Consider the following 11707-nt stretch of genomic DNA (forward strand, 5'->3'; position numbering starts at 1 on the left):
TGAAGCAGCATTCACTAATCAGCACCAAGCTACAGGGGGACTTTTCTGAGATGAGGCTAACTTTGATTCAACCACATTCCTGTAAGTAATCTCTTACCTGTGCATGAATGGAATACTTTCTTAGCATTTACTGATGTTCTATAGGATTGACTAGACATTTATTCACATCTCATGAGAAATAAAACTATATCAGATTTAGAAGAACTTTGCAGTCATTTCTCTAGAAAACAACTGCATGAGGGCAGAGAGTCTTTTAATCTTAGCCCTTAAACATGGTAAGCCTTCTCCTGGACACATGTGACAATATCCAACACATATTGGGTTTTTTTAATTGAAGTAAAGAAAAAAAGGGAACTGTATTAACAGTTTCCAATAGATAGAAGCCACCGATGCCTTTCAACATTTTCAAATGAATAGTTGTACCTATAAGGACAGAAATACCACACCTTAGAAAGTCACTGTCACTGAAATTGAGAAATTGGATTTTATTGGGACATAAGAATAATTGCAGCCAATTCCTATCACCTGCAGGGAATAGAAGAAACATTTTTAGGTTTCATGGTCTTATGCATGAATTTATGCACCAAGATCAACCTGGGAAGCAATCAGTTCTGAAGCCTAAGTAGACACTAATAGCAGATTTGATTAAAATACTGATTACCAATTTTGTGTAAGACAAATTTCACCGAAGAAGAAAGAATGGGGTGGTGTTAACAAACTGTCTTTTCTTTGTACATAGAATTTGCATAATTTTTGTTTGAGGAAATGGAATGTTACATGAAATAAATTCATATATATAAATTTACAAATATTACATGTAAAATTGCATTAATACATCAGTTTTTGAAAGTATTAGTTTTAGAAAATGAAACTATAGTTTAAATTATTTAATGCTAATTTTTAGCTAAGGTGTTTGTTTATATTGTATTATTCACTGTATTTTAGCAAATTTTATTTTGAATATGTGAATTTATGAATTTTTCTGTGCATAAATCTTTAAAATGTACCCACTTTTATAATGGATATCTTCCAGAAAAGCCCATTTCTGTTTAAAAAATAATCTAGAAACAGTTTCATTAATGTAACTATGTGTCTGCAATTTTTTTCTTTCTTCATGTGAATATAACTTACTGATACAGGAAAGTCCTTTGTCTGTTTATCTGATGATTATCTGAATATCTGTTTATCTGGTGAGTAAACCAACACTAGCTATTCTGAAAACTTTCTAAAGTAGGTGTTTCACAGGGTAGGAAAAATGGAAGAGAATAAAGCTTCCTAGAGCTTCAGTTAGCATATCATTGAAGACAGAGTTTTGTTTTCTGTGTTTAAATTTATTTAATGTTATTCTGCCTGAAAATTTAATACATAAACGCTTCATTTGCATCACTAGGGCCCTCTCTCCCATCTTGTGTACCCTGTCTTTTCAAAATCATGATCCTTTCTTTAATTATTATTATTAAATGTATATACAACAGATTGAGTCCATTGAAGCTTGTTTATAAGTACATATGTAGAGGGGCAAAGCACTTGGGTTTAGACAATCTTTGGGAAGTTTGTGCCTGAAAGGAAACTTATTCTTACTCTCTCAACAGCCACTGACCACCTGTAGTTCTGGTTCTAGAGGTGGGATCATGAGCAATTTCATTTCTTCATGTTAGCATATCAACTAATATTATTATTCTGATCTTATTCAGGCTACTTTATTGTTGAGAGTACATGGAAACATTTTCCTTGTTAAGTTTAGGGGACACTATCTAGCAACTGGTGTCTAGAGTTTCTGTCCCTTAAAATATTCCAACCATTTCTTCTATTATTTTTCTTGAGTTTGGGCCTAAGGGTTGCTTCAAAGATATGTATGTCGGTTTGGGTTGGAAATCTATAGCCATCCAACACATTTAGCCAGCTGTGGATTCCTATAATAGTCTCTATATGTTGGAAAAAGAAACTTGATGAGGGATTAGAATTATTTTTATCTGTGAGTAAAAGGTTAATCGTTTAAATCACGGAAAGATAATGGTTTAGGAAAAAAGTATAGTGAGTTCTCCTTTTATGTCTATAACATTTCCAAAAATGAGTGGTTGGTTCAGGGTACAGATGAGGCATGAATTCTCTCCTTTTAGGTAGACTTAAATTCCAATTAAACAGCTGTTGGTTGCCTCAAGATAAAAGCACAACTATTGCAGAATTGTGGCAATATGACCAGCCGAGTCTTTGATGTCAGTCTTAGGTTTTACTGCTCAGTAAGAGTAGCAGTTGCCAACTATTGGTTATAGGGGTTTATTGAGTGAGAGAAAGATTATGGAATTTAATGATATGGAGTTGGGGGATATCTGGCAGGAGTTCTGGGAATGCTAAAACTATAATCAAAATATCTTATATGAAATACTTTTTGAATAAATATTTTAAAAACTGAAAGAAAAAGAGTAGCAGTTCCTGCTTTAGTATGACAGTTTGTATAGCACTTTGTATCTCACAAGTATGAGAGCTAGTTCTCAAGGAGGAGGCTTAAGACACTTTCAGATCTATTCCTCCAAGTCTAAATATGTGATATCTTTAGCTGCAAAGTAATCAAAGGCCATGGAAACCATAATATTTTTGGAGGTCTTGTATTTCCCCAAAAAATGACTCAAAGGAGGGATGTACGTGGCACTGTGCATTTGTTAGGTAGAGTTCTTGGAAAGAACACCATTGCTTATGTGATATAACCCCTGTCTGTCTGTCTATCTATCTATCTATCTATCTATCTATCTATCTATCTATCTATCTATCTATCATCTATCATTATCTGTTTACTTATATGTCTTATAAAATGATGTATTATCAGATGTCTTTAGTTAATAATTAATTAATTTATTTTTGGTTTTTTTTTGGGGGGGGGGGACAGGGTTTCTCTGGGTAGCTTTGCACCTTTCCTGGAACTTGCTTTGTAGACCAGGCTGGCCTCAAACTCACAGAGATCCGCCTGCCTTTGCCTCCCGAGTACTGGGATTAAAGGCCTCCGCCGCCGCCACCACCACCCAGCTATTTTTTAAAATATTTATTTATTTATTATGCATACAGTGTTCTGTCTGCATCCTTGGCGGCCAGAAGAGGGCACCAGATTTCATTACAGATGGTTGTAAAGCATCATGTGATTTCTGGGAATTGAACTCAGGACCTCTGGAAGAACAGTCAGTGCTCTTAACCTCTGAGCCATCTCTTCAGCTCCCAGATGCCTTTTAAAAACATCCTTAGTGTTATTGTTCCATCTTTCTCCCTTTATATTACCATTCTCTCTTTCCTATTAAAGTTGGACATATTTTCCCCATTACCCATTTCATAGCACCCATCTTCTAGGATGTTTTTTAGAGCTCCTAAATTCTCCACCCACTTATGGTCCCTTTTTACTCCCCAGTCATCTTTGGATACTTCAGGTTACATAATCAAATACAAAGATTCAGATCCACAAATAAAAGAGAACACATGACACTTTCCTTCCTCAGTCTGGGTTGGTGTATCATACTTTCTAACACCATCAATTTACCTGAAAATTCATGATTTCCTTTTTCTTTACAGCTAAAGAATATTCCATTGTATATATGTACAATGCTTTCATTATTGATTCATCAGTTGAAGGTCATTTAGTTTGTTCCCACTCCCTAGAAAAAATATCCAAAACCTTTTGATTAAATAAAGCATACATGACCTTTTTTGCATATTATCAAATTCAGGATATGGGATCACATTTATGACAATAATCTCTTCATGCTTGGTGTTAGAAATCTGGCAATCATGTGTTTATTCTCATCAAGCATGAAAATTAAGCAAACAGTTGACAGACATGTGCTGTCCTTGTCACATCAGGGACCTAAGTGAGTTTAAAACATTACAAATTCATAGAGTGTGAGCATTGGAAATAAGCATGTATTCCCTAAATATCAAGTCATCTTGAGAGAATAACTTTAAAATGCTCAGTCATAATTACTGTAAGTTCTTAGTGTTTACAGCAGACAAACTTCTATGGGCAATCCCAAAAGAAGGAAGTCACCCACTACCAAACTATCAGTGCAAAGATAATTATGGACCTACAAGTGCACAGTGCAAGAGGTTTATTCTCTACTCCTGTTACACGGAACCAAATCATTCAGAAAGCCTCAGAGATGGACAAAGATTTCCTCCACATGATGACTTTTTATAACCAGACTAGATCAATGCAAGTGACACCTCTTTTTATTTAGCAGGGACACTCCTGGTGTTGCTGGTGTCAAACCTGGTCCTGTGGGAGAATGTGGCCTCTATACGTTTATGCCCCAGCTGGGATAGTTCCTGCCATGGAACCCTCAAGAACATGTTTGATTATGCCCTGAGTCTGTCTTCTGAACTCCAAAACCAAACTGTTCAAATGTTACATGACTTTGTAAGTATCTCACTTACTTCTGTCTTCTTTCTAATGGGAGCTTTCATGCCAGTGACTGAATTGCTCTGAAGAGTAAATGCAGTAGCATCTTGAACCAAATTTCATAGGGAAAAGAAACCATCAGCAACTGAGTAGATTAAGAAGTAAAGAGTTTCGTGGAATCTCAAAGACTGTTTTTAAGAGAAGAAGAAGCTGAGAAGCTAGATAGGAAGAATATGAGATTACATACCCAATGGCTTAAAATTAGGTAAAAAGTTGATTTTCTTAATTTTCTATTTTAGTTTTTATTATTTTTTAATTGCACATCTAATATTAAGAAAATGTCCCAGTGGAAAAAAAAGGTACTTGCTGTGTAAGCACAAGGACCTGAGGTTTCCAAACAGTCCTGGAAAGTTAAAGCCCAGTAAGCCACCTCTGTAAACCCTACACTTCTGCAGAGAGATGGAAGACACAAAAGGAGAATCTCTGAACTCTACTGCATCAACTAGACTAACTTAGTAATCATAGCAAGAGTTGTCTCCATGAGGCCGGGCAGTGGTGGCGCACGCCTTTAATCCCAGCACTCGGGAGGCAGAGCCAGGTGGATGTCTGTGAGTTCGAGGCCAGCCTGGGCTACCAAGTGAGTTCCAGGAAAGGCGCAAAGCTACACAGAGAAGCCCTGTCTTGAAAAAAACCAAAAAAAAAAAAAAAAAAAAAAAAAAAGAGAGTTGTCTCCATGAAAGTGGAGAGCAAACTATAACAGTGGTGGTCCTCTGATTGTTACATTTCTACCTTGATGCACACAGAAATTCATGTACACAGAAATATGGAGAGACAGACCAACACAAACACACACATAAACACACACACATACATACATTGTACACACACACACACACACACACACACAAAGGTTAAACAATTATACACCCACTAAATGTGTTAGTATTCTGGTCATATATAAATTTATTCATTTCCAAATTTAAGATAATTAAATCTTTTTCATCAGTTGCAGGATGTACAATACACACCAGGCAGGTGGTACCTTGATGGGGCCCAAAGCAGCTGTCACACTTCCACCTTTGCTATTCTGCTAACGGAAGAGGAAACTGGACAAATGCAAGTGAGTCTTCAGCTTGTGCTTTTAACCTAAAGAATTAAGCAGGCCATTGGTTTGGTCTTGAAGTTGGCCACTGTAGCTACAATCACACATGCAGAATAATGGAGGAGGGGATTACAATCAAAGAACAATCTTTGTTACATAGCTGATAAATTGTAAGTAAAATTAAAATCTAAGTAATAGTACAGCAGATTCATAAATTGTTCACCAGAGAACCTGTTTACCAGTACCCACACCTGAGGTTGTTGTTGTTATTATGTAAGACACTTTGAACAGAATTGCATACATGCTTAAGTGTATTCATGTGTATTCATAGGAAACACAAACACAGTTTCATTTATTATACATTATGAAAGGCTCCTGTGTTTACAGCTTTGCATATTACTGATCAACATGGCATCTGTTGACTTTCAAGACTCTCCTGTTCTACTTTGGTTTCTAACCTGCATGTTCATTTTACACTGAATTCACTGCCTTTTCCTGTGCCTTAACTGAAAATCAGCTGAACAAAGAGTTCTTTTAAAATACTACAATTCTCAGGATGCAACTATGCCCTGGGTTGTGATAACAAGCTCTATATATCATGCCATCTCTGCTTGATTTAATAAAACTTAGCATGTTTTAACCTGAATTTCAAACGTCAAACATGAGCACATCATGTCTAATTGTTCTTACACCATGATTTTTTTAGTCCACCATTAATTTGTATATTAATGAGAATAGTATTATTCTCTTTAATAATAAGCATCATAACATAAGGAAAAGTAAAAGAAGAAAGATGAAGAGATAATATATGTAGACATAAACTTCATGTTGGAAACTTCACAAAACAGTCTACTGATATTGTTGCAATAGATCCTGCTAAAGTTATTAGACAAGTTTCACTTGCTGCAGTGACTAAGATAGGAAAACTAAATTTCAGAGATTGTGTAAAGTCTATTTAACTAAGAATGGTTCTGTGGGCTACATCCAACTCAAGCCCACACTCTTAATCATGTCATATTCTTCTCAGCAAACTATCTTTCTATCACCAGTTACTCAATCTTTCATCACATTTAAATATTTCCTATGCAGTACCTAGCAGCCATGTCCAAATTTTGGCTTACAAGGCACACCCATGCTAGAAGAGCTATGAATGGAGCCTAACATATTTGTACTTTATGTCATATCACAGTGCTTAAATGTTGGATCAATGGAATCCTTTCTACTCTTTTTTTCTCGTTAACCAATAGAGTAGCTATCAGGCATCAGTACAGCAGCATTTTATTCAGAGGTGGTTTTCATTATTATCTTGGCAGTGAACACACCCTGGGAGGTCAAACTCTTGTGATTTCCATCAATTCTCTCTCATTTGGGAAAGATTTGTATTATATATATATATATATATATATATATATATATATATATATATATATATATATATAATTTGTATTTATTATATATATATTACCTGAATACATTTATGGGTACTACATGTGTCCCTCATGTCTGATAAGACCAGAAGAAGGTGTAAGGTCTCTGTGAAGAGCAGTGACATGCCTGTAAGTCACTGTGTGGGTATTAGAAACCAAACTTGCGTCTTCTCATAGAACATGCAGTGTTCTTAACTTCTGTGCCATCTCTCCAGTATATCCATCAATTCTCCTGTTCAAGGCAATACTGTTCAATTGCTGTTCACCTGTGCATGTTTAAACATAGGCTCCTCAGCTGGCTTGTATGTAGACTGATGAAAGCAAAAAGTATCAAGATCAGGTTTACTTTATTGGATACTTGTTATAAGGTATTCAAATAACTTAAAATTAATAAATTAGTGCATTAATGAACAATTTTGGATTATGTTGTACAAGAAAACCTATGTGAAAGGATTTTGGGCTCCTTGCCATTGAATTGTTGGCATCAATTTTATGTGAATGTGTTTCTATAACCACCTATTAAGTTCTTGCTCACACTAGGTTCCTTGTGGAGAAATAAAGAAACCAAAGACTATTGTTTTGACCAGGAGGGCAGATAGTAGAATCTCAAAGGAAAATAAAGTATTATCAACTATATTTATTATTAGAATATGTAGTAGTCAAATAAGACATACTTTTTGTGATTGAATCAAACTACAGATGAATGTCTGAATTATACATTTCTATAACATGTACATCTAAAAAATTATTTTATAAAAATATAATAATACATGCTTGTTTGTTCATTTTCTGAGCAAATGCCACTTAAGTACTAACATTGCTATAATTTCATAAAATTTAATGTGATTCTTCAATTATGGTTGTGTAGAGTGCTTTCCTTCTACAAGAGATACTCACTATGTTGGGAGCTTGGAAAGAGCCTCTGAGTCATGCAGTGACTGAGCTGAGTAGAATGGAAGAAGCCCCGACTGCAATCATAGCAAAAGCCAACATTGTAGATACAGCAATGAGGGAACTTCAAGAAGGCATTAGGAGAATACTTGGCACGGTTTGTAGTTTTCTTATGTTCCTTTGTTTTTCTTGTTCTTTAGATAGATGAGTCCTTTAATAAGAAATTTGATAGAGCAAAATTAAGTGAGGTAGTCTTTTAGAAAGTTTTGCTTCTAAGAGTTTGTTAGTAACACAAAGTATCTCTAAGATGTCTTATTCCATATTTCAAGAATTTTAGTACAAAATAGATGCTCCTCATAGGCCTTTGAGAAATTACCTTTCTTTAGCAGTGCAAAAGATTCCTGACAATATCACCAGATCCCCATATCACAACAGTCCCTGGGCTATTTGCACCTGAAAGCATCATCAAGAGAGATTTCTATACATGAATTCTGCAACAACAGATTTAGTTGAAATATAGAAAAGGGCAATGATTTTCTTCAGGATCAGGAAAGCATAGACATTAAATCAGGGCCAATACTGAGGGCATTTTAAAACTCCTTCACAACAAACAAAACTGACACTAAGTCCTACAATGTCATTTGGCAAAATCCATGTCTATAGGCAAGTAGCACCTTCCCACCTCTCCATCTGCCTTATATGCAAGAACATCCACAATCTGGAATCTAGTATGTTCAGAAAACATATCCAAAGATCCCTCTCATAGAATTTTCGAGGCAAGTACATTCCCACTACCCTCACTTGGGTACATTAGATTCCATGATTTTGTCTGAAATTTTACAATCTTATCTTCCCCGCAAATTTTCATTCACCATTTATAATAAATGAAGACCAACATAAAATAATAATAATAAGTTACTTTCCTTTTGGTGATTAGGTGAATCCGAGATTCATAGAAGTTGCAGAGTACCCTGTCTGGAAGGGACTGGCATCGTTGCAGTCACCTGATGAAGACCTTCGTGTTTTTGCTTTTCATAACCTGTTTCAGTGCCTGAGCAGAGACTCACGGAAGATTAATGGTCATCTAAAGCTCCTCAAGTGCCGGTTTGTCTATGACAGAGATTGTTAGCTTCATGCCCATTTAATTTTGATATGATTGTTAAACATCTTTTTGTTTGGAAATTTGTCTTTTATAACTTTTGGATATGATGAATTGTTTTATCTTGAATAAAAGTTGACTCTTTAAAAAGATAATTTCTAAAAATCTAATTTTTAAACCTTCCTTTTGTTCATGTAATACAAAATTTATCAACAGCATTGGGATGTCTGTATCAACAATTTTCATCATTAACTGAATTTTTGTTTGCAAGTAAGGCAGTTCAAAGATACCACCCTATTAAAGCAAGGAGTGATACTATAGTTGATCCATTCTACTACGAACTGAGAAAGCCTCAGTACTTTATGAAAACTGACACTTTCTATGGGCTTATTTTTATAGTAAAAGGATAAACAACAGAAGTACTATGAGACTGCACTATACATAAGTGTCATCAATTTTTAAAGTATTTAATTTTTAATTAAAATATAATGACGTCATTTGCCCATCTCTTCTCCCCACCCCTCCCATGCACCCCAACGTCTCCTCAAATCCAAGGCCTCTTTTTCTTTTATTTCCTTTTGTTAAACACATACACACACACACACACACACACACACACACACACACACACACCTGAGTTTGCTTAGTGTTGTTTTATATTTGTTTTTAAGGCAGACCATTTGATATTAGATAATTAATTATGGGCTCATCACTGAAGAAGACTAATTCTTCCTATAAGTAGTGATTAACTGCCAGTAGCTCTTCAACTAGAATTAGAGCCCAGTGAGATTTCTGTCATGTACTCTGGGATATCAACTCATACTGGAATTGTTCAAGTCTTGTTTAGGCATCAATATTATTAAGAGTTCATTGGTGCAGATTTCTGGTTATATCTAAAAAATACAATCTCATGCAGACATCCTGGTCCCCTGGGCCTTCCAATCTTTCTACTATGTCCTTCCTAATGATTTCAGAGCCTTAGGTATAAGGATTGTCTATCTATATATGTGTAAATTGGCATAAAAAACCCCATGATCAGTTTTTTCTCTGCATTTTGATCGGTTGTGGCTTTCTGTAATGGTCTTGGACTGATGCAAAAAAGAAGCTTCTTTGATATGGAGTAATTGCTATACCTAACTATGTGTATAAGGAGAAATATTTAGATTGCAATTAGTAATTATAATGGTTTAATAAATAGGCATTATTATGTCCTGCCCTAGATCCAGGACAATACTAGCCAAGGGCAGTTGGCTATGGTTCAGTACAGATGTTATTTCCCTCCTATTGACTAGGCCTAAGCCCATTTAGATAGCAGTTGGTTACTGCAAGATAGACATGCCATTATTGCACCTTTAGGGATATCTTTTGGTACTAATCATTCTTGTGCTTTGCAGACATCAAATCTGGGAAGGTATAGTGATCACTTTTTCCCTTTGCAGCTTAAATAGCAACTACTGATACAATGAAAGCTATTCTCAGGGACAAGACTTCCCCATAAAATCCATCTTGAGTCTACTGAGTCCTATGTAAAAAGTGTATAGTTTCTTAGGCAACATGGACTTAACTTCAATATCTGTGAGGTATTAAAAAATAAAAGCAATAGTGTGTATTGTTGTGGGAGGCTCCTGAACACCTCGGACCAACAGACTAGATACAGGTGATATGATGGGAAATGGAGAAAAGTGAGGGAGGCTTTAATTGGGAAGGGTGGCATAGGCCATACATAATGACAGAGAGGGAGTAGGAATAAACAATACTGAACATGCTTGAGAAAGTAATAGAGAATCCTACTATTTTATATTTATCTAAAATCACATAGAATACATAATATTATCCACATATTTTAAGAAATATACATCAGTTGACATGATTATTGTCTTCCCCAAATCAATATCCAATAAAATATATTACCTTGAGATTTTAAAACAGTACAGAAAATGTTAGACTACAAACATGGTATTTCTCAGTTTTACTGACAATTGTTTACTGCCATGCCTCTCTGAATTCTTTTCTCAACATCAACTTAGTCACTACCATACATTCTTTTCACTCCCTGTCTAACAGGGTTAGACTATTTGGTTTATTTTAATTTCATTTCATTTAGGTTATTTAATACATTTCTCTTGTCTTGTTCTCAAGTTACACCCCAAGGAAGACAGAGATGACCAATCCCCGCACTATCTCTGGACTTGCATTCCTTTGATGTTGACAGAATGGGATGGAAGAATAAAACAATCCTCAGTTCACTAATTTGCTTGGTAAAATCAAGCATATATTACTGACAAGACCTCAATTTGAATTTCCTATAACTAGCAACTGTCTTTCTAATGGAGCACACTACTGTTTTCTCAAGAAACTTACCAACTGGAACACATTAATGGGTAGTGTCTTTGTTGGTACAAATGCCTAGCTCGATTCCCTTATTTACTCTACAATCCTACCACGTGTTTCTCCCTTGTAGTTTTTATTGTTGTTCTTTTCTGGAAGAAACTCTACTAGAGAAAAGTGACTCAAAAAGTGCTGTCCAGTAACTGACACAGGAGTCTCATGCATCCAGACCACACCAGCAGTGGAGTCAACAACATTCAATCAATCACTGTAGAACCTTTCCTGATATCTCTACCACTTTCTGTCCTTTCCTGTTCATGTAGATTCATAGTAGATCAGAAAATTAAAAAATACATACATTCTAATAAATAATACTAGAAGAATATTATCAAGTGAAATCAGTCCATGTCTCTATTGAGCCAGCCACAAGAAGAAATTAAGCCATGCACTTCTAAGTTTTCTCAACTTTCTCTAAGAATTCC

General features: G+C 35.4%; 1 protein-coding gene across 2 annotated transcripts; it reads left to right on the forward strand.

Annotated features, from left to right (window-relative positions):
* LOC121829842 (prolactin-6A1-like) lies at nt 1-9052 on the forward strand. Of its 2 annotated transcripts, none has more exons than XM_076571569.1 (5): nt 1-81; nt 4218-4396; nt 5385-5498; nt 7776-7955; nt 8736-9052. In XM_076571569.1, exons 1-5 carry the CDS (start codon nt 51-53, stop codon nt 8925-8927), a joined length of 696 nt encoding a protein of 231 aa, XP_076427684.1. In that variant the 5' UTR covers nt 1-50; the 3' UTR covers nt 8928-9052. The 2 variants fall into 2 exon arrangements, with proteins under 2 accessions (XP_076427684.1, XP_076427685.1); XM_076571570.1 differs by having other exon boundaries at nt 4221-4396.
* The last annotated feature ends 2655 nt before the right edge of the window (nt 9053-11707 follow it).

This window comes from Peromyscus maniculatus, chromosome 5 (assembly GCF_049852395.1).
Source record: "Peromyscus maniculatus bairdii isolate BWxNUB_F1_BW_parent chromosome 5, HU_Pman_BW_mat_3.1, whole genome shotgun sequence".
NCBI lineage: Eukaryota > Metazoa > Chordata > Mammalia > Rodentia > Cricetidae > Peromyscus > Peromyscus maniculatus.

Bases quoted from the DNA above. Each gene is read 5' to 3' on its own strand.
- LOC121829842 (XM_076571569.1), top strand. From the start codon at position 51: ATGAGGCTAACTTTGATTCAACCACATTCCT. The intron at 4,397-5,384 runs GTAAGTATCTCA...CTTTTTCATCAG, and splicing joins TTCAAATGTTACATGACTTT to TTGCAGGATGTACAATACAC. The intron at 5,499-7,775 runs GTGAGTCTTCAG...ATGGTTGTGTAG, and splicing joins AGGAAACTGGACAAATGCAA to AGTGCTTTCCTTCTACAAGA.